Source organism: Phascolarctos cinereus, unplaced genomic scaffold (genome assembly GCF_003287225.1).
Source record: "Phascolarctos cinereus isolate Bilbo 61053 unplaced genomic scaffold, phaCin_HiC Scaffold_1;HRSCAF=81, whole genome shotgun sequence".
Lineage (NCBI taxonomy): Eukaryota > Metazoa > Chordata > Mammalia > Diprotodontia > Phascolarctidae > Phascolarctos > Phascolarctos cinereus.
The window spans coordinates 30,684,408-30,710,475 of record NW_027555514.1 but is presented as its reverse complement, the minus strand read 5'-3'; the positions used below and the strand labels follow the sequence as shown (position 1 = coordinate 30,710,475).

Sequence of the window (26,068 nt, the reverse complement as noted above, 5' to 3'; positions counted from 1 at the left end):
ATAGATCTAATCAAAAGAGATAAGGAAGGAAACTACATCCTGCTAAAAGGCACCATAGACAATGAAGTAATATCATTACTAAACATATATGCACCAAATGGTATAGCATCCAAATTCTTACAGGAGAAGTTCAGGGAGTTACAGGAAGAAATAGACAGCAAAACTATACTAGTGGGGGACCTGAACCTCCCCCTCTCGGCACTAGATAAGTCTAACCACAAAATAAACAAGAAAGAAGTTAAGGAGGTGAATAGAACATTAGAAAAGTTAGGTATGATAGACCTCTGGAGAAAACTGAATGGGGATAGAAAGGAATATACTTTTTTCTCGCAGTACATGGCACATACACAAAAATTGACCATGTACTAGGGCATAAAAACCTCACAATCCAATGCAGAAAGGCAGAAATATTAAATGCATCCTTTTCAGATCATGATGCAATAAAAATTATATGTAATAAAGGGCCATGGAAAGATAGACTAAAAAATAATTGGAAACTAAATAATCTAATCCTAAAAAATGATTGGGTCAAACAACAAATCATAGAAACAATCAATAATTTCATTCAAGAGAATGACAATAATGAGACAACATACCAAAACCTATGGGATGCAGCGAAAGCAGTTCTTAGGGGAAGTTTTATATCTCTAAATGCTTACATAAATAAAATAGAAAAAGAGGAGATTAATGAATTGGGCATACAACTAAAAAAACTAGAAAAAGAACAAATTAAAAATCCTCAACTAAACACCAAATTAGAAATATTGAAAACCAAAGGAAAAATTAATAAAATTGAAATTAAGAAAACTATTGAACTAATAAATAAAACTAAGAGCTGGTTTTATGAAAAAACAATAAAATAGATAAGCCTTTGGTTAATTTAATTAAAAAAAGAAAGAAGAAAACCAAATTACTAGTATCAAGAATGAAAAGGGCGAAGCTACCACCAAGGAAGAGGAAATTAAAACAATAATTAGGAATTATTTTGCCCAACTATATGCCAACAAATTTGACAATCTTAGTGAAATGGATACATATTTACAAAAATATAAATTGCCCAGATTAACCGAAGAGGAAGTAAAATACTTAAATAACCCCATCTCAGAAAAAGAAATTGAACAAGCCATTGATGAACTCCCTAGGAAAAAATCTCCAGGGCCAGATGGATTTACATGAATTCTATCAAACATTTAAAGAACAATTAATTCCAATACTATATAGACTATTTGGGAAAATAGGTGAAGAAGGAGTCTTACCAAATTCTTTTTATGATACAAATATGGTGTTGATACCTAAACCAGGAAGAGTCAAAATAGAGAAAGAAAATTATAGACCAATTTCTCTAATGAATATAGATGCAAAAATTTTAAACAAAATACTAGCAAGTAGATTGCAGCAACTTATCACAAGAATAATACACTATGACCAGGTAGGATTTATACCAGGAATGCAGGGTTGGTTCAATATTAGGAAAACTATCAGCATCATTGAGCATATCAACAACAAAACCAACAGAAACCACATGATCATCTCAATAGATGCAGAAAAAGCTTTTGATAAAATACAACACCCATTCCTATTAAAAACACTAGAAAGCATAGGTATAAATGGAGTCTTCCTTAAAATAATAAATAGCATTATCTAAAACCTTCAGCAAGCATTATATGTAATGGGGACAGGCTAGAAGCATTTCCAATAAGATCGGGGTGAAACAAGGATGTCCATTATCACCACTGTTATTCAATATTGTACTGGAAACCTTAGCTTTAGCAATAAGAGAAGAAAAAGAAATTGAAGGCATTAGAATAGGCAAAGAAGAAACAAAGCTATCACTCTTTGCAGATGACATGATGATATACTTAGAGAATCCTAGAGAATCAAGTAAAAAACTACTTGAAATAATAAACAACTTTAGCAAAGTTGCAGGCTATAAAATAAACCCACATAAATCATCAGCATTTCTATATATTACCAACAAAGCCCAACAGCAAGAGATAGAAAGAGAAATCCCATTTAAACTTACTGTAGACATTATAAAATATTTAGGAGTCTACCTCCGAAACAAACCCAGGAACTCTATGAACACAATTACAAAACACTTTTCACACAAATAAAATCAGATCTAAATAATTGGAAAAACATCAGTTGCTCATGGGTAGGCCGAGCTAATATAATAAAAATGACAATCCTACCTAAGCTAATTTACTTATTCAGTGCCATACCAATCAAACTACCAAAAATTATTTTATAGAGTTAGAAAAAATAATAACAAGATTCATTTGGAAAAACAAAAGGTCCAGAATATCAAAGGAACTAATGAAAAGAAATGCAGGGGAAGGTGGCCTAGCAATTCCAGATCTTAAATTGTATTATAAAGCAGCAATCATCAAAACTGCTTGGTACTGGCTAAGAAATAGGGAGGTGGATCAGTGGAATAGGTTAAATATGCAAGACACAGTAGTCAATGACTATAGTAATCTATTATTTGATAAACCCAAAGACCCCAGCTTCTGGGATAAGAACCCACTCTTTGAAAAAAACTGCTGGGAAAACTGGAAAAGAGTATGGCAGAAACTAGGCATAGACCCAAATCTCACACCATATACCAAAATAAAGTCAAAATGGGTTCAGACTTAGATATAAAGGCTGATACCATAAGTAAACTGGGAGAACAAGGAATAGTTTACCTATCAGATCTATGGAGAACAGAAGAATTCATGACCAAACAGGAGATAGAGAACATTATGAAAAGCAAAATGGATAATTTTGATTACATTAAATTGAAAAGTTTTTGCACAAAAAGCCAATGCAACTAAGATTAGAAGGAAGGTAGAAAATTGGGAAAGAATTTTTACAACCAGTCTTCTGATAAAGGCCTCATTTCTAAAATATATAGAGAATTAAGACAAATTTATAAGAACACAAGCCATTCCCCAATTGATAAATGGTCAAAGGATATGAACAGACAGTTCTCAGATGAAGAAATTAAAGCCATCTATAGTCATATGAAAAAATGCTCTAAATCGTTATTGATTAGAGAAATGCAAATCAAAACAACTCTGAGGTACCACATCACACCTATCAGATTGGCCAACATGACAAAACAGGAAAATGATAAATGTTGGAGAAGATGTGGGAAAATTGGAACGCTAATACATTGTTGGTGGAGTTGTGAAATGATCCAACCATTTTGGAGAACAATTTGGCACTATGCCCAAAGGGCTACAAAAATGTGCATACCCTTTGATCCAGCAATAGCACTTCTAGGGCTATATCCCAAAGAGATCAAACAAATGGGAAAAGGACCCACATGTACAAAAATATTCATAGCAGCTCTTTTTGTGGTGGCAAAGAATTGGAAATTGAGAGGATGCCCATTAATTGGGGAATGGCTGAGCAAGTTGTGGTATATGAATGTAATGGAATACTATTGTTCTATAAGAAATGATGAACAGGCTGACTTCAGAAAAACCTGGAAAGACTTGTTATGGTCTGATGCTGAGTGAAGTGAGCAGAACCAAGAGGACTTTGTACACAATAACAGCCACGTTATGCAATGACTAAGATTGTTAAACTGAACCCTTCTCAGCATTACGAGGATCTAAGACATCTCCAGAGGCCTCGGGATGGAAAATGCTGTCCACATTCAAAAAAAGAACTATGGAAGTCAAATCGCTCTCACTTAATTTTACCTTAAGTTGAATTTTGTTTCATCTTTCTGATGGTTCTTCCTGTTGGTTTTAATTTTTACTTACAACTTCACTAATGTGAAAATATGTTTAATGGGTATGTAAATGTAAAGCCTATGTCAGCTTGTGCGCCATCTTGGGGAGGGGGGGAGAAAAAGGGAGAAAAAATTTTCAACTCAAAAGCATAAGGAAAAAAAAAATTTAAAAAAAAAAGCAAAAAAACCACAACAATGTCAGATTTGCAACAGCTCATTTAAAATCTTCTACAAATAAACTTACACAGATCAGACTAACCCAAGGTCTAGATTCTGTGAATGGTTTAGGGAATGTTGGTACGACCGCAGAGCTGGAGTCAGTTGCTTTACAGGAGATAAGGGGGTATATATTGTGGGACATATCGTGGGACAAATAGAGAAGTTCATGAGGCTGCCAAGTGATGCAGTGGAAAGAGCCCTAGGCCTGGACCCAGGAGGATCTGAGTTCAAATCCTGCCTCTGATACTTAATAGCCATGTGACACCTATCTTGCAGGGTTGTTATGAGGATCAAATAAGCTAATATTTATAAAGTGCTTATCATAATGCCTGGCAGTATACAGATACTTGTTTTTTGCCCATTGCTCCCCTTCCTTTCATAAGATTGGGAGCTAGAAGGGAGCTTCAGGGTGATCACCCCCTTCTTTTTTTAAACAGATGCGGTTCAGAGAGAGTGTGCATGTGGTTTGCTCATCACACTTGATAGTAAGCAGGATAAACCCAGGATATCTGCCTGCAAACCTAATGTTCTTTCCATTACACCAGAAGAATAGCTATCTGAGCATCCATGAGGTTTGATGGCCCCACCGTGCACTGCAGATGCCCAGTAGGACCCACAGATACAATGTGAGGTTGATAAGTAGCCAGTTGGCCGGAGAAAATCAATTGCTTTATCATTTGCATTGTCAGTGACATAAGATCAATAAAGGACCAAACCAGGACCAAATGTCAGAAATCTGTGTGCAGCGTCGGCATCACTGGAGTATCTTCTGTAATTATTCGCCATGTTAGAGCACTGTGAATTATCTTTGTGGTCATCCTGTGGTTGCTGTGATTACAGTGTCTTCATTTCCAATAAACAGCCCAAATTGTTTTGCAAACCAGACCCGGTCACTCTGTAGTCTTCGTCTTCGACTGTAGACTAGAAATATGTCTTCTTTTGTCTTTGGCCTGTGGGTATTCTATACTCGCATCTGAAGTGGGCATTTATTACCCTGGAAGGGTTCATCTTTAACAAGGCTACTTTCTTTTTAATGAATGATTTACATAGCTTCTTTGTTAACACTTAAGGAAATTTACTCAGGAAAATTTCCTAGAAGAGTCTTTGAAAAAACCAAGAAAATTACTGATGTACATAATGTGATTACATGTTTCCAGAGTAAATTGATCCAAAACCTTCAAGATGATAGTTAAACAAGATTGCACTGATGGCTTCCTTAATATTCAAAACAAAACAGAACCTAGAACTATCCCTTTCTAAATTTGGGTCAGTCCTCACATATCTCCAAGTCCTCCTCCTGCTGCTACGGATCGACTCTGTCACTCAAAGTACAAATTGGATTATTACTATTTGGGTTATTATTGTTATTATTATGTAATCATGTAAATGTATCGCCATCAGTGCACTGGCTAGCAAGAACATCTCCACACCGTTCAGTGGTCTCTCCTGAGACACTGGATGAGGTTACATCGTGAGGCAAGCCTCCCTGTTTTTATTTTGTCCCCAGTTTCTCTTCATTTTTTGTTTGTTTGGTTTTTGGTTTGTTGTTGTGATGGTTGTTTTTTCAGACTTCCTAGAATGTGAGTCAGAGAGAATATTTATTAGCACAAGTGTTTGCCACATGGCCAACTCTCTGATAAATTTTTATCCATTCATCAGAGTACTGAGTTTCCTAACAATTGGCTCTTTAAATACATTAAAAACATAGAAGATAGATACCATATGACTTATGTAAGAGGAATGATGTGGGCAATCCTCTCCAAGGCAGAAAGGGGGAAGTCCGTCAGTCCTCTTTGCACAAGTTTGTTTGGACTGCTGCCTGAGACGTTCTGCTGAGGGCAGGGGACCAATGTTCTATTTTCAACTCTTCATCTCTATTGTTTAATGCACTTTGTGGCACACATGCAGTGTCTAATGAGTGCCTCTAAATAAAAGCTAATTGAATTAAATTTTCTTGCAAATCTCTGGGTCATCTGATATCCCCACAGTGTTTTCACTTCACAAACTACTGCCTTTTGGGAAGGATTTAAAAGAAGCAATGCCTAGTTTTGTTTCGTTTTTTTAATTTTTTTGTATTTTAAAAGAAAATGAGGTTTAAAAACTAATGGTTGGAACTCAATTTTTTTTAAATGAATGTAAGTGGGGAAAAGACTTCCTAACAATCAGAGCTGCACAAAGGTGGACTAGGCTGCCTCAGGAAGTGGTGAAGTGCCCTTTACTGGAGGTATTGAAATAATAGATGTTACCATTTGCCGGGGGGGGGGGGCTAGAGGAGATTCTCATTTGCTGTAGGTTAGATTGATTCTGATGACTGACTGATGACTGATTCTAGATGGCCTCCAAGGTTTCTGTCAACTCTTAGATTCAGTGATTCTGTGATTCATCTTTTGGTGCTGTGTAGCATTTATTAAGGTAGGAAAAGCTGATGGTGGAGGAATGTGTGAAGAGCACAGTGGAGTATCTTAGGACAGATGATGAGGGTAGATGTAGGGTACAGTGAAAACTAAGAAGGTGTGATTGAGTTATAAGCTGTTGATTAGGGATGAGGGCTGGAAAAAACAATAACAATAGGAACAGCAGTAATTGCAGGAATTTGTACAGGGATTGAAGTTTTGCAAAATGCCTTAGTATTGTCTCATTTGATCAAAACAACCCTGAGAGATCAGTACTGTTACTGTCATCCCCATTTTTACAGATGAGGAAAACTGAGGCAGACAGAGGTTAAATGATGTGCCCAGGGTCACAGAGGTAGCAAGTATTTGGAGCAAGATTTGAACTTTGAACTTCCTGGTGCCAAGTCCAAAATGCTTACCATTGGATTATCTATCTGACTAAAAGGTTTCTAAGATGTTTGGTACCACTAAGAAGATTCAGAAGTTTCCACTTGTAACTACAAGTTACAAGTGGAAACTGGATTTGGGGAAAGTTAATGAGTTTGGTTATAAACAGGGTGATTTTGAGGCGATGGCAGGACATCCAAGTGGAAATTTCCCATTAGAGTTATTGGAATGCAAGCTTGGAAGAGATATGGATTCGGAAGACATCTCCATAGAGGGGCCAGCTGAATCTATGGGTGTGGATGAAGGAGAGAAGAATGGAGCAGTGAGAACTTGTGGAAAGGGAGAGAAAGGCCAACAAAGAAAATTGGTCAGAGGAGTAGAAGAAACACACCCACATGTACACATGCACCTATATGATCCAAGGTAATTTAGGGGAAGGCAGTGGCAGCTGTGGACCTCCAAAGAGGCTTCATGTAGAAGGTGATGCTTCAGCTGAGACTTGGAGGAAACAAGACCATTCTAGTTCTTCAAAGACCCAGATGTAGGGGTTCTTTGAAAGGTTTGACAAAGAGGAGAGCCCAGCGGGGTTCTTGGTGGAGAGGATGGGGAGAAAAAGTTGGAGAAGGAAGTTGAGACTGAATTAGAATGGCCTTTGATTGCCAAACAGTGAGGACCCATTGGAATTTTTTGAGCAGCGTAACAAGGTAGGCATTGAAAATGAGGAAAAAATGCTTAAGGATCAAAGGATTAAAAAGCAGGAGGCATTCTGGGATCATCCAGCTAAACACACACGTTTATACAGGTGAGGAAACTGAGCCGCAGAGAGCTGAGGTGATTTGCTTTCATTTATCTAGGCAGTAAAGTGGTACAACTCAAGTCGGAAGCCAGGCCCTGGACTTCCAATGCATTGCTCTTCCTGCTAGAGCATGCTGTCCTCTCCGTTCAATTACAGATTTCCCTGATAATTCACATTTTTGAAAATGTGTGAATCAAATGGGAAATATATTCCCCCACTTAATGTCAAGCACTTTAGCCGATTGAGTAATTCTGAGAATTTGATGCTGAGTACATTTCAAAGCCTATGACAGGCAGAATTAGTCAGACAGTTCTCAGTCATTTCATTCCTTATACAGGTTTTGCTAAAGCAGTTTTAATTTTTCTTTTGGTTATGCTTTGCAGCTTTCTGAATTTGAGTTATTTTACAAATTAAATCATGTTGCATATGAATAGTCACAGGAGTGGAGAAGATGTTCAGGAGAACTTTTTTTTTTCCCCATTCCTGCCATGTTGAAGTACTTGGTTTCAGTCTTTGGATTGAAGCATAAAACAGTGGTGCAACCATAAATTCTCTGTTGCTGGAGCTACTGCCCAGCTCCAGAATTTCCAGCAGCTGCCTCCCAGGATTTGTGCAGCTCTTACAAGTTCAAGAGCGCTTTACAAACAGTCTACCCCTCACCAAGCCGTGGAATGATAGAAAGCTAGTTATCACCATTATTCCTGTCTTATGGAGTGAGAAACAAAGGCATAGATGATGTTTGGCTTGCGCAGAGCTATGGACTGTCTACATCGTATATGATTTCTTTGAGAAGGCATATCCAGCACAGGTACATCATTGGTACTCAGTGAGTACTTCTTATTGATTGAAGGAAAGAGGATTCCACTCCTCATCGCTGAATTTTTTCATGCTTTGATTTTTAAAGATTTTTTTAAAAGTATTTTTAAAACTAGTAGGGAGCTACTGTAGGTAGCAGATGTCTCATATAAATTGCAGAGGGAGAGAAAGCACTCCTGTTTATTAACCTTGGATGTATCATCGTTAGACATCTGCTCAGAATCCAAGAACAAAGTAATGCCCAATAATTAGCTACAACTACTCCCAGGTCTAGACTCCATCATGAGGCAGCAAGGTGGCACCATGCTGAGCTTGGAATTTGAAAAGACCTGAGTGACCCTGGGCAAGTCATTTGACAGCTGCCTGCCTCAGCTTTCTCTCCTGTGAAATGGGAATAATAATAGCACCTGCCTCCCAGGCTTGTCTTTAGGATCAAGTGAAATAATGTATGTAGAGTACTTGGCCAACACTGAAGGCCACAGAAGCATCAATTGGTGGTGGTGATGATTGGAGGGAGGGAGGGAGGAGGGCATCCTGAGCTGAAGCATAACTAGAAGACTTGCTCCAGAAGCTGATGACCTGGCTTGGGCCAGTCCCAAAAGACTCAGGGAGTTTAGGAAGAGTTATATAATTAGGCAATCTTCATATAGCCGATCAACAAACTTTTCTTCCCTGCCAACTGTGTGCCAGGCACTGTGCTAAGCTGCACATGTCCCTAAAACTTGCTTACCTCACCCCCCTCCCAACCTCAGGCAGCACTTAAGAGAAAATCCAGTGGCCCAACAAAAGTGAAAAATAGAAGAGACATGGTATTAGTTGGTTAGTGCCTGTTATAAACATGGTGTCACCAATTTTTTTTTTCTGGTATAGGCTTCCACATGCAGCGTGTAGCCAAAGTCTTATTGATCTTCAAATAGCCTAATTTGTGCTAGGGTTAGGGTTAGGCGTGGAATTAGGGTTAGATTAAGTACTGTAGTCCTAATCTGGGTGCTTCTGGCACATGCTCCCGAGCTGGAAAGGCTTGCAGGACAGGCCAGTTGACCAGCTATCACAGCCTAGGTAAAATGGGAGTAATAAGTCTCCAGGTTGGCTAGAAAATGATAGAATTTTTTGGCTACACCGACTCTTGAAGACTCTTCCAGAAACAGGTCTAGGACAGTTGCCTTCCACATTGGTGAAGGGAGGTAGCCACATTGATGAAATCACAGATTTGTGAAGTACTGAATTAAATCCCCAAGGCTGGTCTGACTAAGACGCAGTAACTGTAGAACATAGGAGACTCTCACAAATTCTACAAGCATTCAACAAGCTCCTCTTGTACAGTGGACCAGGGAAAGTGCTAGGCTCCGAGGGCAGGGATCCTTGGCCTAGATTGCAGGGGATAGGTGAGGAAAAAAGTGATATCTTCATTTTCACTGTCCTCTCACTGAATCTAGCAGTTCTTTCAGTTATTTAAAAACATTCTTAGAAGGGATCCTCAGGCTTCACCAGACCAGGCCACAGGGGTCTGTGACTCAAAAAAGGTTAAGAAGCCCCCTCTCCAGGAACAAGGCAAAAAAATGAAGCAGCTTGGCCCCTGGAGGAGCTAACATTCTAAATCTTCAGCAGAGCCTTGGAAATGATGTTCTGGTGATTCTAAACAGCTTCATCATTCTACAAATACCCAATGAAATAGAAAACAAATTAAAAATAGACTTGGAGATTGAGAGCACAAATCCATAGACATTCACGCAATGGATTTTCTTCCGTAATTACCGCCACCTCGAAAAGCCTTCAAAAATCGAGTCATTGTTGTCATTGTCTTTTTCCCCAAGAAAATTCGACTAACCAATGTAAAAGTCACATTTCTGAGTAGAAAGGAGATGGCCACAGACCATATTACTGAAATGAATTATGTCAGGGTTAAAGGCAATATAAAAGATAAAACAAGATGATAAAGATATAGACCCTAAACGTTAAAGAAAAGGTAAATGGATGGTGAGATCAGTTGGAAATATGGGCTTTTAAATAATCACAGAGAAACTCCTGTCTCTACCCTGAAAATCTGCTTCTTTCCGGGCCCTTCCAGCCTTCCTTCCCTCCTCCCCTCCCCCAGTCCCCCATCTACCCACTGTCTACTCTCAGCATTTTCATTCCCTATTTAAGCTTCATCTAATCCCCAGAGACTTGCTTATTGTCTGCCAGGTCAGTCATCTGATTATTGAAACAAGCACAGGAAACCTGAGCCCCCCAAAAGGTTGTTCAAAGCTGCTGTCCACAAAATAGCTGGAATTCTAAAGGAAAGAAAAGTCGGTCTTGAACTGGATGTTTTGTTCAGCAGACCTAGTGTAAGGCCACCCAGGTTTCTAGGCCAACTTGCAAACCCCTGAAGTCATCTGACCCGGTGTTATGTCAGTTGGAGGTCCCGGTGCATCCCCTGAAAGCCAGCATCTCCTCTCCAGTTGCCAGGCAGCCGACATGGCTGTTCAAGGAGTTGGTGCTGTTGGAATACCATCCACTTGGGGGTCAGGGAAACTACAAAGAAGGCGTGATGCTTGGAGGACTCGCCACCTGTCCGTGCTGACCCCCAGAATACTGTCTGCGTCCCAAAGAGGCAGACAGATTGTTGCGCAAGATCTAAACAGAGCCCACATGCCATGAAAGGGATCAGCTGATTAAGTTCCGATTAGCACACAGCCCATGCTGCCCCTCAGTGTCCCTGCAAAGTGCCATCCATTCTGTTTTATTGGTGGGTGGCAGCTTGCTCACTAGTATGCACCTAATCAATGCAGCTTTAGATGATCATTTCAGAAAAGCAGTTGGTTAATTGTTCAACTCTTGCCATAGCATTGGGAACCCAAAATCTTAACTATGCATAGTCTTTGGTCTTCCTTGCCCTTGATAGTGATAGGAAACTAACCTCTGTTTTTCTGGTATTGGGGGGCACTTGGGACTTGTCGTGTATTCCAAAAGGTACCAGCTTCTCATGTCTCTACCGTGGACATTCCAGAGCAACCTGCATTTGTTTGTATTTTTGTTTATGAACTTTATTGCTGTATATCCATTCATGATTTCAGTGGAAGTTTTTCAGGAGGCTGTTGTGGTTGTTTATTTTGTTTTAATTGCTTTTTGGTAACTTGAATGTCAATGTGGCCTGAGAAAGAATGCCCCCAGAAATAAAATAACTACTGAATTTTGGGGGGGAGGGGCTTTAATGAAAGCCTGGGGCATTGCTGAATTCCATAAATGTTCATGATAATTAAGCCTCAGGTAATTATCTCCTCTTTGTCTCTGAACAAGGTGGACATTTGAACACTTTTCTTGCCCCATGGCATCATGGGCAATAGGGGCCTCACCAGCCCTTGAGTCTGGTGCCTTCGTTTTACAGACAAGGATACCGAGGCTCCACCTGACCGCCAGCATCATACATTGCAGAGCTGAGATTTGAACTCAGCTCCTTGCCGGAAAATTCAGCATGCTTTTCATTGAATTCTTCTGTCTCTCTCAAAGCATTTTAGTTAACAAAGAAGGAATGACTAGAATACCGAGGATATATGACCCTAAAAAAAATGAAACCCTGAAGCTTTTAAGAAATGTCTATCAGCTAAGCAAACAATTACTGGCTTTTTTATGTAAGTGAGTAAGTCTTTATTTGATGCCTTTGAAGATGACTGTAAAGTGTTCCCCTCCTGAGCACATTTATATAACATTTTAAAATTTACAGAGTCAATTGAGAAACATTTATAAAACACCACCTATGTGCCAGGCACTGTGCGAAGCGCAGGGGGATACAAAGAAAGGCAAAAGACAATCCTTGTTGAGGAGTTCAGGTTCTGATGGGGGAAACAACGTGAAAACATCTATGTGCTAACAAGCCATAGACCAGACAATTTGGAAACAATCCAGAGAGGGAGGGCACTCACCGTCAAAGGGCTAAACTGGGAAAGGCTTCCTTCCTGTAGAAAGTGGGATTTTAGCTGGAACTTGAAGGAGGCCTGGGAAGGTCTACCGTGCATGTTCTCATTTGAGTCTCACAACAACCCTGTGAAATGGGGATCACAAGTATTTTTATCCACATTTTATAGGTGAGGAAACTGGTGATTAAGTGACCTATGAGAGAACATCTAATTCTTCATGAATATGAGTAAGAAGAGAAAAAATATAGGAAGGATCTGGGCTGTGAAGAACCCAAAAGGCCAGAGGACTTTCTGTCAAATGCTGTTGATGATAGGGAGTCACTGAAGTCTATTGAGCTCTATTGAGGGGTGAGGAGACCAGGAGGGTATGACATAGACCTGTCCATGCTTTAGGACCATCGCTTGGTCAGGCAATGTGTTTGGGAGTGGGGAAGGACTCAGTGCAGAGTTATTAATATAGTCTTTGAGGTTCATGACTGGTTGGTTTTTTGTCTGTCTCCAGCATCTTGCACGGTCTCTGTCACATAGAAGGCACTTGATACATTCTGATGGAATGGCATGGAGTAGAATTGAAAGCCAGCCCCACAAACTTCAAGTCCATGCACAGCTCTTTCCCCTCTAGATGGCTAGCTGGTTGTGTTTAATGAGTTGCTTTCCCCTTCTGTTGAAGAAATCATCCTTGTGGGTACAAAGAGCCATTTTCTTCACATAAACATATATACGTGCCAGGCCTTTTAGTATCTGTAGGGATTTCCTTTCAAAGGGAAGAGCAGTGCAGAAACACCTGTAGCACACCTTTTAGTTACATATTCAAATCTAAACTTTTATTTTTTTAACATCTCACTGGATGCTATTTAGTCAATAGAAGCAGACTAGATTCATCACCGGGAAAAACTGTTTCTCTTCTAGTCAAATTTCATTTTATTCATCCCTCGGGGGGAAAAATTGCAATTTGGGCAGCTCTTGGCCTGATCTCTTTAATCCTGCTTTCTAAGAGTCTGTTGCCTGAATAATATAGTTTTGAGAAGTTATTTTAATATTTTTTCTTTGGATGAGACCTGAGAATTCATTATTTGAGGGAACTGAAAGCAGGGAAGCTCCCTCTATCAATTTAGGGCAGTACCTGCTCTGCAGCTTTTAGCCCTGGGGGACGGAGGGGTTAAGTGACGCTCTCAGGGTCACCCAGCCAGTATGTGTCAGAGGCAGGCCTTCCTGGCACTTAGGCCAGCTCTATCCTCTACTCCATAATGCCTGTCATGTTCAATAATAAGTGAGGAAAAATCTGTTTGGATGCTGACCTTGGAGCCAAGTAAATAACAGGTTGAGATGAATATGTCTCTGATTTTTAATTTTTAAAATAACACTCGGAGAAGGCAGTCCTTCTGGAATGGAGAAATGAATTGTAAAGAAATTGTCCTCTTCCCTAACCTAGTGGCCTTTTTCCTAGGTGGTTGAGGAGTTAATTGTAGCTAGGTCTGTCTGGGTCAGCGACCCCATAATCTTAACATATGAAACTCTGACCAGGGAACAAATCCAGTGTTCAGCTTGGAATTTGTCCCTTCTAGCCAGACAGGACCCTTTTCTGTGATGTTCAGAACATGTTTTGGGATGCCCTGGGTAGCAATTTGTTCTAGCCTTCGGCTCTGAAGTATCAACATTTCTTTGGATCAGGACCATTTCTTTGTACAAGTACCAAAATATGAATGTCTACCGCCCCACCTGATTCAGCAATAGTTATGCACGTCTCCAGCCTAGGCCACCCCTACTGAGCTTTTTGTTTGTTTGTTTGGTTGGTTTAGGCAATTGGCGTTAAGTGACTTGCCCAGGGTCACGCAGCTAGTGTCAAGTGTTTGGTCTGAGGCCGGATTTGAACTCAGGTCCTCCTGACTTCAGGGCCGGTGCTCTATCCACTGGGCCACCTAGCGGCCCCCTCACTGAGCTTTTAAAAGGCTGACCCCCTGCAGAGGATCTTAATCACAGCATGGGCATTCTGAGGAGGAGGAGGAGGAGGAAGAGGAGGAGGCCACTGAGAAATATCCAAGATGCCTCCAGATAGTAGGTGGGGGACCACATAGATCAAAAACTTCCAGTAACGTCAGGCGTCCGGGTTCCAGACTCCTTTCAACCACTTTAAATATAGTGATACTGAGAAATGGGAGACACGATTTATGTCAGTGAAGCCTGACTAGGGCTCTGCCCTGGCCTAGTCCTGCTGCCATCCTGCATTCAGACATAGTGTGCAGTTTTCCTGGAATCCTGATCTCTGCAGTGCTGTCTGGGAGCCTAGGCAATTACGAACGATTAAAGGAGAATGCAGCAACTTGGGAGATTAAGAGGGGTTAGTCAGGCAGAACCTGTATCTGGTGTCTGGTGGGGAAAGAGGAAAGATCCCTCTCCTTTGCTGAGCGGCTGCCTTCTGTTTATTTCTTTCCACTCTTGTCTCAGAGGACATCAGAAAGCTGAATTTGATAATCCTTTCATTGCCTGCTAGAGGCGGAATGTGTTGGGCATTCTACTCCTCACCCCCATTGGGTTCTGTGCCTCTCCTAAATTCAGTTTGCCCCCAGGAAATGCAGTAGCTCAGATCTGCTAGTAGGGAAGGTGCCAACTAGAGGCACAGAAAATAACTGGAGAGACTCCAGATTGGAAGCCAAAATGCCCAGAATGCCTCCAGGACCTTTCAATGCCCTTGAAAATAGGTACACCGCAGACAGACACGTCCCTGCTCAGTTCGAACACACACACATTTTGTGAATTCCAGGAATGATGGAATTTTTGTTCACCATCTTCCCACCTCAGTTAATTCTAAATAGCGAATAAATCACTTACATAGAAATAGCACTGACTTAGGCAAAAAGTCAACTCTTGCCCTTTCTGAAGTCTTTTCTTCCATTGCCATTAGCACCTATGGTAAAGGTGGTTCACAGAAGGGAAACAGTGATATTCAAAAGTGTTACTTACTCCCAACTTGAAGAAGTTTAGGGAGGTAATTGGAGCTATAGACTGAAATGAGGCTTTGCATAATTTGTGAATTTCAAATAGCCATGCTATCCATCCTTTCCCTCTCCCAACTTATTAGTAGAAATGATTGCTTCTCTGCTTTCATTTTATTTGAATTTTACTTTTTTAATTGGTTCAAACTAATCTTTTCAATATGCAGTTGTGACTGTGGAATTAAGGATGTTTAAAATTCTCTGCCTCTTCCCCTCTCCATAGGACAGAACAAACCCAAACCAAACCTCTTCCCCAAAGAATCGAGAGTTGACTTTATAGAAACCCCGTTTTGGATTGAGAAATCATCCATGTAAGCGTTTTATTTGAATATGTCAAAGGGAATTTTTTTTAAAGCAGGCTAACAACAAAATTTCCCATTTTTCACTGGCAGGCATCCCAGCCCTTTAATAGGGAAGGTCCCACCAGCGAGGAGGTCCCACCGTGGGGAACTTCTCCGCTGGTGTGGAAAACCTCCACTGAAGAGGATTCTTTGGTGGGCTCTTGGGCCCAGTACTGCCCCTGCCAGGTAAGCCAAGAAATGATCCTCATGGAATACAGCTAATCCTCCAAAACCCAGGCCATCTGATGTACAAATTAGCCAGTCTATCAGTTAACAGGCACCCGTTAAATCCTGACTCGGGGCCAGATGCTGTTTGAAGACCCTCGTGATACACAGACAAAAACACCTGTATTGCTGTCCTCAAGGAGCTCACATTCTGTTGGGATATATGTCAGGGTGAGTGAGCTACGTGCAAGGCAGATGCCAGATAACTTTCTAGGCAGGAGCAGATGTTCCTCTTATCCTCCTGCCCATTAAAATATTTCAACAAAAGGAGGTAAGACTCCAGTCAGTCTGGTTTGCTTCTTGTCAGCTGCTGCAGTAGAAAGGTTTGCCTGGGGAGGGAGCTGACACTGAGGGACGATGACTTCATGATTGCTGTTAGCTGTGGTTTCACCATCCTGAGTGGATGGTGGAGTGGACTTGTAATGACCATCTCCTACAGAGGGGGCTCGAAGGCACTGTGTCCTCATCAGCCTTTAAAAACCTGAGAAAAACCAAAAGAAAAAAACTTCACTGTATTATAAGTGTAAATGTTACCATGTAATAGGTAAAAAATGACAAAGTAAAAGTTTTCATTTTGGTGGTTATTCACCCATACTGCCCACATATGATATTTTGAATTACTAGATGGCATTAAGCAAACTCATTAGATTTTAACATAGTAAATTAATGTCAGTATGAGAATCTCTACTTTATTATTTTCTACTTTATGGGTTTTAATTTGCAGACTTAATCTTATTTAACTGTAATGTTGCATTAAGTATATGTGTGGAAGTAATTATGCACATTATATTGGAATAGCATTTTCATTTTATTATTCTTTTATTAATAAGGCTATAAAATATTTTACTTCAGAACAGTGCATGCAATACTGTTACCAATTCCTTGATTTAAGAATGCCCTCATTTTTTAGCCTCTTATTTAATCAGCTCTAAAGTTTCATTTGGGGGATAGTTTTTGAAAAGGAAGATGGCATTAACCTTCATGCCTTATTGCAGAAAAGGCTTCACAGCCCAGTGGATGGAAGTCAGGAAGATGGGGCTTTGGTTCTGTCTATGAGACATCTATGCCGTGAGGCCAAGGACCAATCACTTAACGTCCGTGTCCTCCACGACTCCCCAGCAGTCCTGGTTTCCTCATCTGTAAGCTGAGTGGCAGTGTTAGTGATAACCTTTAAGGCCACTTCTACCTCCACATCTTGTGAGTCCATTTTGCCATTGTACATGTTACAAGCTGCCGAGAAATTGTTGATCTGTGCTGATAAAGCCCTGGGGAGCTTTATCAAAAGGGAAGGGAGATCCCCACCCCATGACATCACAGGTCCAGAACCCCATGCCCTCTAAACTCCTCCCCCTCAACCTCCCAAACAAGAACAAACATCTTTCCTCATGTGGCTAACCTGAAGCTACCATTATTCTCTCACTCTGCTTTTATTGCTGATTATTCGCATCCATTTTGGGCATTATTTGTGCTAGACATTTGTTAACAATCACTTATTTCTGAATTTACCTCCTCAGATGACAATTATCAGAATAACAGATATTTGTAAGAAACATGAATGCAATGGCTTTGGAGTAAAGATTCCTGAAAACAGTTGGTGACATATAAGCTGTAAAACATATTTCACCCTAAGACCCTGAGAAATAAATGAAATAAATCCCTTAATAATTTGAACTATCACTTAGTAACTATCACAGATTGGGGAAAGAAAAAGAAATGATACCTAATATTTTATTTATACCATGCTTTTCTTTCCTCAGTTCTTTAAAACAGTAATTATTTCTTAAGGTGGAAAAATGTATTGGAATTCTTGTGTCAAGGAAGTTTTTATTTTGCAGATTTAAAAAATATATTATGATAAATAAATATCTCATTAGGTTGTGGCCCGAATGATATTAGGATCACCATTTAAAGGCAACGTGAACTGATGAGTTTGTCATTGCCTCCTGACCAGCATACAGATGTCAAAGACCACGTTAGGATTCTGGGCCCTAAATAATGACATTCATTCATTCAGCAGCCATTCAGTGAGGATTCTTGTGATTAGTCCAACCAGGGAGTGAATGCTAAATATTAGATTGATCTTTAAAGTGTGATTTGAACTGAGGAAGTCATTCAGGCAGCGAGCTACAGAAGATGGAGTTGGAGAAGGCAGGGAAGAAGCTAAAAGGCAGTAAGAGGTCAAGACAAATCGGTGTGCGTGTGCCAGGCCCTGGGCTAAGGAAGGGAAGGAGAAAGAGCGCCCCAGGCATGGCCAGACACAAAGCTGCGAATTGAGACCATGGTGTGTGAGGAGCAGCACACAGGGCGGTCTGGCTGGATCCCAGAGTTATGGACTAGGCGAAGTGCGAGGAGAGTGGACAGATAGGAAGGGCCAGAGTGGGAAGAGTTCTGAATGCCAGAGCTATTGATGGGGGGGGGGGTAACAGGGAGCCATACACACCTGTGCTTTCAGAAGATCTTTTTGGGGCCCAAGTGGGAGATAAGACAGGAATGGGGAGAGAACAGTTACAAGGCTACTGCAGTGATCCAGGGGAGAGACGATGAAGGTTTACACTAGAGGGAGGATTAGGCGAGTGACAAGAAGGCAACTTAGAAAAAAGATGTTGTGGTGGATGGTGAGGTTTCATCATTTCTTAACATTTCAAGACATACATTATCTTTTTAAAAAATCACTAACCTACCTTGTACGGAGCATTTGCTGGCGAAACAAAGATGAAAAAGCCCAAAGACTGCCCTAAATCTGTCTCTTCCTAAATAGGAAGGGAACAGACATACAAATAAGCCTCCTAGAAGGTAAAATGGGATTGGGATAGAGGGTTCTTGCAGTCTCATCAAGTTCATGTGCCCTTGTTTTCAAATGCATAAGATAAAATGCATAAGATTACAGGGGAAACCAGTTATATTGGAATGCAATTGTCAAAAATTTTTTTAAAAGGAAAGAAAATCCATAAGTCTCAGGTTAAGAGCCCCTAACATAAGGCAAAGTAGGGATTGCTTCCATCTAGGGCCATCTTCATAAAGAACCGGTGGAAGATGATCTGGGTGTTGAAGGAAGAGAAGGATCTCAGCAGACCCAGATGAGCCTGGGTGTGGCTGGAGAGTGGTCAGGCTGAGGGCGATTCTGGATCTTGGAAAGTATGTGACCCCCTGACCGAAGAGAACTCATGCAACTAACTCCCAGCAATGGAGAGGCTACATTGGTCAGCTCTTCCATTTGTTCAGTGAATGTTAAATACACCCTGGAGTGGCAGCACCTTTCATGAGGAAATAGTTCTAACACCTGCATCTGAGTTCCTGCACTGACTTTTCAGGCACAGGGAAGGAGCGGAGCTGAACTCCCATAACACACAGGTGCAGGCCTTCTGATGCCATCACTCCTTCCTCCTTATTTGACGTGGGCTCTAATGAAGAAGCAGCTGGCGGCCACTGCAGACTTTGTGCGCATCACCCCAGGGTTCACACGACCTATTTTATTTGCTGAGAATGTGTGATGTTAAAAATATATGGAAAGAGGAAGGCTTAGGGCACTGGGTGATGTCTGAAAAAGGTAAAGAAATGTTAAGATGATACACTTCACAGTGATAGATACTAAAGGCATTTAAGCTTTGAATCTACTAATAGCTGTGAAGTTTATCATGCTTTCTATCAGTTAAGATAATAGTCTCCCTGGTGGAGGAAGATGTACCACACTTCCTCTATGCATGTCTGTGTTCCTGTGTAATGGAAGATAATAATAGCTAACATTTTTGTAGGGTTCACTATGTACCAGGCATTGTTCTGCTGGGGTAAATAGAGAAGGAAGGAGGTAACCATCCTGGAAGGCCAGGATTAGGACATCTAATTCTACTCATGATCAGAAATTGCTCCAATCCAAAAGGAAACATTAGGATAAAGAAGTTCCTGTTAGGGCATTGACCTGCCTTCAAAGACTCACTGAAGACAGCTGGAAGGGACCCAGGAGATCCTGTAGTCCAGAGGTGTCAGATTTGCTCCTGAGTGAATCCCAAACCAGATTAAAATGTAATTTGGAAATATTTAACAGAATAAACAAAAATATAACATAGATAATATTAATTTGTGGTTTTCTACAGCCTGTAGAGATCCATTTTCTATTTGTTCTAGTCTATCACCTTTGTGAGGAAACTGAAAAAGAAGTATGATGACTTGCCCAACCAGGGAGGATCTCACAGACCAAAAGGGTAAAAAGAGGAATTCAAATCTGTGTCTGAGTCCATGCTCATGGGACAGTTTGGTGGTACAGAGGATAGAGTGCTGTGCCTGAAGTCAGAAAGACTCGTCTTCCAGAGTACAAATCCAACCTCACATGCTACCTGTGTGATCCTGGACAAGTCACTTAATCCTGGTTGCCTCCGTTTCCTCATCTGTGAAATGAAATAGAGAAGGAAGCAAGCCACTCCAGTACCTTTGCCAAGAAAACCCCAAATGGGGTCTCAAAAGAGTTGGACATGACTGAAAAATGACAAAACAGCAACCACCCCACCCTCTAATACCTGCTTATTCTTTCTGGTATTGCCCTCAGTGGTTCACGGTGTGGCAGGTGCCCAATAAATATTAGTTGATTGATTGCCCAATCTAGCCAATTTCCTCCATGACTTCTCCTTTTTATATATGTGGCAATAAATGCAAATTCGGGAAATCTTAAAATCTTTTACTTTGATAAATCATCGAGATGATACTAAAAGGTATCTGTGATTTATTTCATTATATTTAGTGTGTATGTCTAGACCAGGATCGAAACTTCTCTGTCTTTAGGTGTGAATCATTGCAAGAACTACCAGTGTTTCCCTGTCACGCTACATTTCCTTCCATCCTCTTACCCTTTCTGGACACAGCAAGCCTTTTTAAATGTTTTAGCTAAAGGAAAAATGCCTTTATCCTAGACCCTGCCAGTCAATATCGAGGCACTCGGTAAACTGCTGTGTATATTTCCCTAAATCACTTTCCCATTTCCTTTAAATTAGTGTGTTGGTTTTTTTTTAATGTTGCTTTTAAGTTGTTTTAGAGTATTTACTGTTTTAGCCTGTATGTTTTTTTCCTACACTTAAAATTCTTTGGGCCATTATTAGAAAAATTCAGCAAGATTGCTAACTCATTAACTGTTGTTTTGTTGGATAAGAAAATGAAGGTTTACAAAGTGCTTTTTGTGTATTTTCATTTGATTCTCCCAACAGCCCTGTTGGACAAGTCCTATGGGTGTGATAATGCCCGGTTTATAGACAAGATACTGTAGTGCAAAGGGAAGCGCATTGATGCAAAGCCAGGATCGGCCACAGTTTGAACCTCGGTCTGTCCTGCCTCCAAACCATCACTTTTCCCACTTGACTGTGCTGTGCTGTTGGGGTAATTGTTTTTATTTCTGGAAGTTTGAACACTGGAACCTCTCAATTAGATCTCTGTAGCTGACCTCATTTAAAAAATATGTCTAGGGCATCTAGGTGGCTGCAGTGGATAGAGCACCGGCCCGGGATTCAGGAGCACCTGAGTTCAAATCTGGCCTCAGACACATAACACTTACTAGCTGTGTGACCCTGGGCAAGTCACATTGCCTAGCCAAAAAAAAAAAAAAGAAATCTCTAAACAACTAGTGGGAAACTGTTTTCCTTCCTCCACCCCCAAAGTCTTTATCCCCTTCCGCCCCCTTGTATAAAAGAATGATGGGAATATAAATAAGAGAAAAGAATTCAAAAATGTTTAAGTGAGTTACATTAGAAACTCACAAGGCATAGGAAGAATGGCAAAGTGAAAGGGGAGCTGAGACACTCCTGGATCTTTTCCCCCCCTTACAGGGAGGGACATCCCTCCCTACTCTGACACCTCTCTGTGGGGTAAAGGCGAATGCCCATGCCTTCTTGAAGCCAGTGACCTTGCGGTGAGCTTGGCTGTGACAGTGGAGAACAGGCTCCCTCAGAGCCTACCAGGCGGGACAGCCTTTGAGTAAGGGTCCAGTGGTCATCCCTGTACGTTTAGAGCCTTTTATGGAGTGGTGCTTAGTAAATGCCGCTTCCATTGGATAGAACCGGCCTAGATCAGGCTCATCATCCAGTCGAGTTGAAGAATTTTTTGGCTGAGCAACTTGATTATAAATCGATATTGGTGGAGGGAGGACCCAGACACACAGACAAGTGAATGCAGGATTCTTCAAGGTCCATTCAGAGGAATCAGAGAGAGAGCGAGCGAGCAGTAAGGGAGAGAATAGGGGGAAGGAGACACAGAGATTGAGAGAGAAGGAGGAATGATTGGGTGGACTAGGAAGGAACACTGGCATTAAAACAAAGGGCCCAGTCTCTAACTAGGGTGATCTCTTGATTATTGTTGTAGAATTTGGGGGGGGGGGGCGGGGAGGCCCAGACCAGGTGTCTGTTCAGTGATGCAGGGAGCTCACAGGGTGGAAGCTGCCTCGCTACCACAAAGCTGTGACTTGTCTGTCAGTCCTTGACACTTGCCTAAATCACTGAGACTTAAGTGACCCACTGCCACCCCCAGTCACCTAGGAAGTATGTGTCAGAGACAGGAATTGAACCTGTACTATTAATGGTGAAATACCAGCAATTAGGTTAATGACATATTTACAGCTGACCATGCAGGTGTATCAAGCCCAAATGGAGAATGGTTTTGTTGTGTCTATAGGATAACGTTTCACCTCTTGATGTAATCAATCATTTCCCGTCATTGCTGAGGTCCAGCCGGCTCTTTGATATTGACATGAGTTTAATAAGGAAAACTTTAGACAGCAGTTATGTCATAATGCATCCAATAAACGTCCTTAACCAGCCCCACCCCACCCCCATCTACTGGCATGAAGTGATTGCCCATGCGTGAAAACAAATTTAAATTTAGCATATACTGTTCCCAGGCACTGTGTTCCTTTGCCTTGTTTCTGCAATTATAATTGAATCTTAGTCCTTTCACTAAAATATTTATCATCTTATTTCAGTGATGTCTATGTAATAGAAATACATTTGCAGAGAATTTAACCATTATTAATGAACGAATGATTATTTATAGAAAGAAATAAGGGATTTATTTATATAGTGGTTATGCTTGTGGTGGAGAATATTTGTGAATGTGCTTTGGAGATAGAATAAAATGGTAAGAGGAGAATGTGTTTAATTTGGTCTTTGAATATAAAATTTATAATTTTTTTCCTTATAATAAAAACCAAATGGCCCATTGTTTAAGAAAATAAACAAGAATTGAATTGTTTAAATCATGTGACTTGGCTAGGCCCTGGAATGCCAGACTGAATCAAATAGACTTCTTCCCCTGTAAACAGGAGTTTGATTACTGAAGTATCTTGCTGCAGATGTAAATTAAATTTCTGTGAGATAAGTTAGAGCCCACCCCGAAGCAGCCTGGTGAAGAGACTTTGGAATGAGTGCACCTGAAAGCAGAGCCCTCCTCAGCCACTTCCTACCTGGCTGATCTGGGACAATTTGTTGAACCCCGTTGGCCCGTCGGTTTCTCCATCTGTAAAAGGAAGGAGTTGGAATAGATGACCACTAATGTCCCTTCTGCCTCTTGGTCTGAGATCCACTGACTGACATCCACCTTCTAAGCTAATCTTATGTGCAGAATTCATTGTACTTAATTTCCATTTAGACATGATTGAGGCTTATAGGAGCATAGATTTAGGAAGGGATCTCAGAGATCATCTACCCAAATGCCCTCATTTAGCGAGGAGGTAGCTAGGGAGCAGAGTGGATAGAGCGCTGGGCCTGGAGTCAGAAAAACCTGAGTTCAAATCTGGCCTCTGACACTTACTAGCTGTGTAACCCTGGGCCAATCATTTAGCCTATCTGCCTCAGTTTCCTTAGCTGTAAAATAGGGGTAATAACAGCCTCTACCTGCCAAGGTTGTTGTGAATAAGCGAATGAGGCAATAATGGAAAAGCTCTTAGTCCAGTGCCTGACACATAGTAAATTAACTATTGTTAGTGTTTAATAATAAAAAAAACAATAGCTAGCATTTAGATAGCTCTGGAAGGTTTGCAGAGAGGTTTACGTACATTATCTCATCTGATCCTCACAACAACCTGGGCAGGTAGGGGCTATGTCTCACCTTCATTTTACAGACGAGGAAGCTGAAGCTGAGAGAGGGTCACACAGCCAGTGTCAGGGGCAGAATTCACACTCAGGTCTTCTAACTCCAAGCCCAGGACTGCTCGCCTCCCCCCCCCCCCAACTTAGTGGCCTTTGTATACCGAGGAAGTAAATCAGGCCTAGGAGTTATGTGACTAGTGCAGAGGCACACACTGAGGAAGCAGAAGCAAAGCATCATACCTCCTTCTTTGGCTTCCAATCCATTCATCTGTTTTTCTCCACTAGATCACATTGACTCCTTCAACACATGATGTACACAAGTAACTGAAATAATCAGACTATATAACAGAGTTTGTGCCACCATTGAATACAAAATAATAAAACAGCTGCCAAATGTGATGAATACAGAGAAAAGGAAATGTTGCAGAATTGCAAAGAGAGGGTTTGGCCCCAAAGAAGAGATGGGAGAAGACGCCCCCTCCCCCTCACTGCCTGGAGCATGGTATATAATACCAGATTGTGTTGTTATTGTTGCTGGTTGGCCTTGGTTTTAAAAAAGAAACTGAATATTGCAAAATTATAATGAGTAAGCTGGGCCCTAAAGAAGAAACATGAGAAGAGGTAGTGTGGGTGGATAGAGGATGAAAATGGGAGTCAGAAAGACTTGAGTTCAAATCCTGCCACAGACAGTGACCAGCTGAGACGAGTCATGCAACCACTGTCTCTTCATCTGTAAAGCAGGGTAATAATGATGCTTAACTTATAGGATTATTGTGAGGATCCAACAAGATAACAGATATAAAGCTTTTTGTAAGCCTTAAAATGTTCTATAAATGGTACCATCATTATTATCCCCATTATTCAACTCCACTGCAGAGGTTGGGGCCCACAGGTGCAGAACAGTGCATGTAATAGCACTTTTTTCAATGTGTTAATCAGTTTTGTTGAATTTTTTTTCTTCCTCTTTTTCTTTTAAAAAAATAATGGAGAAAATGGAAAAATACAGAGGAAAACCTAGGTGGTGTATAAAGGTATCAATAAAAATCTACGTTAGAAAACACAGCCACACGTGATACTCTGTGAAAGGGCCATACTTTTATTGGTGTGGTTCCCCTGCCATCATCGACAGAGTGTGAACCAAAAATCCATCATCCATGACAAGTACACAGCCCACTGGCAGGTCCCTGTTGCAAGTTTTCACACCTGCTTGGGCCTGCCAGAGAGAAGGTGGCCTCTGAGAACCCAAGGTCAGGTCCATCCCCAAGACCAGTGCCTCCTGGTAGTGGTGGTGAGCCTGCATCCTCCAATGCAGTATAGGCCCTAGGAGGTCCTGCCAAGCTCGGAACATTTCCTGTATGAGTCTGGTAGACACTTTTATGTCTTTGATCCAAGGACCAGCCTAGGTAAATTCAAAAAGACTGATCTCCTATTTGGACCTAGGTGGATACGTTTTTTTGGTTGTGGCAGTTTTGAGGACAAGGCATGTTTTCTCATTTTCCTCCTGTGACAGAAGAGAGGGCCTATCAGGAAATGAGATAGAGATGGAGACCACATCTGGAATTCTGTTGGTCTGGGAAACTCCCTCCACCAATGAGGGTTGGTGCCTTCTCTTCAAGTTACAGTCTTAGAGAGTTTTTAGGTCATTAAAAGGTGAAATGACTTGTCCAAGGTCACACACCACTATGTGTCAGAGGTTAGGACTTGAACACAGGTCTTCCTAGTTTAGAGGCCAGTTCTTGCTATCTACTATACCACTCTGTCTTTCATTTCATTGAAAATAACTTATGTAAAAAACCAAAGGCATTAGTAAAACTTATAAAAATAAAATGGAATCAAACTAAATACCTCTAATGTCCCTTTCAATGATGTAACAATAACTGAGTTACAGATGTAGGTTAATGGACCTGAGCTAAAGTATAGGGAGATAAAGGGCTTTGCTCTACCTGCTGTATCATAGGCTATTGTATTTCTGGGCAAATTATTAGCCCCTTTCTTCTGTCTTGAGGAATGTGCTATTTATAAACTAACAATGGATCATTTATTTTAAAATTCTTGATTAATCTCCTAGTGTGTGCACAGAAAAATATAGGTAGATAATATGGATTAAGACAATTATGATTTGAATAGAAAATAATAACTTACAGGTTTAAAAATAAATTAGATGTCAAACATCTATTACCTTTGACTTCAGTGATGACAGCTTGATTTATTTGGTTCC

General features: G+C 40.9%; 1 protein-coding gene across 2 annotated transcripts in view; it reads left to right on the top strand.

Annotated features, from left to right (window-relative positions):
- UBE2E2 (ubiquitin conjugating enzyme E2 E2) overlaps positions 1-26,068 on the top strand; it is a 417,806-nt gene that overhangs the window by 237,283 nt on the left and 154,455 nt on the right. The window contains exon 4 of one of the 2 annotated variants that reach the window (XM_020971075.2): positions 15,617-15,751. The exons of the other annotated variant lie outside the window; for it this stretch is intronic. Within the exon in view, the coding sequence (XP_020826734.1) occupies positions 15,617-15,751 (135 nt within the window). The remainder of the gene's footprint in view (positions 1-15,616; positions 15,752-26,068) is intronic. 2 annotated transcript variants of the gene reach the window in all.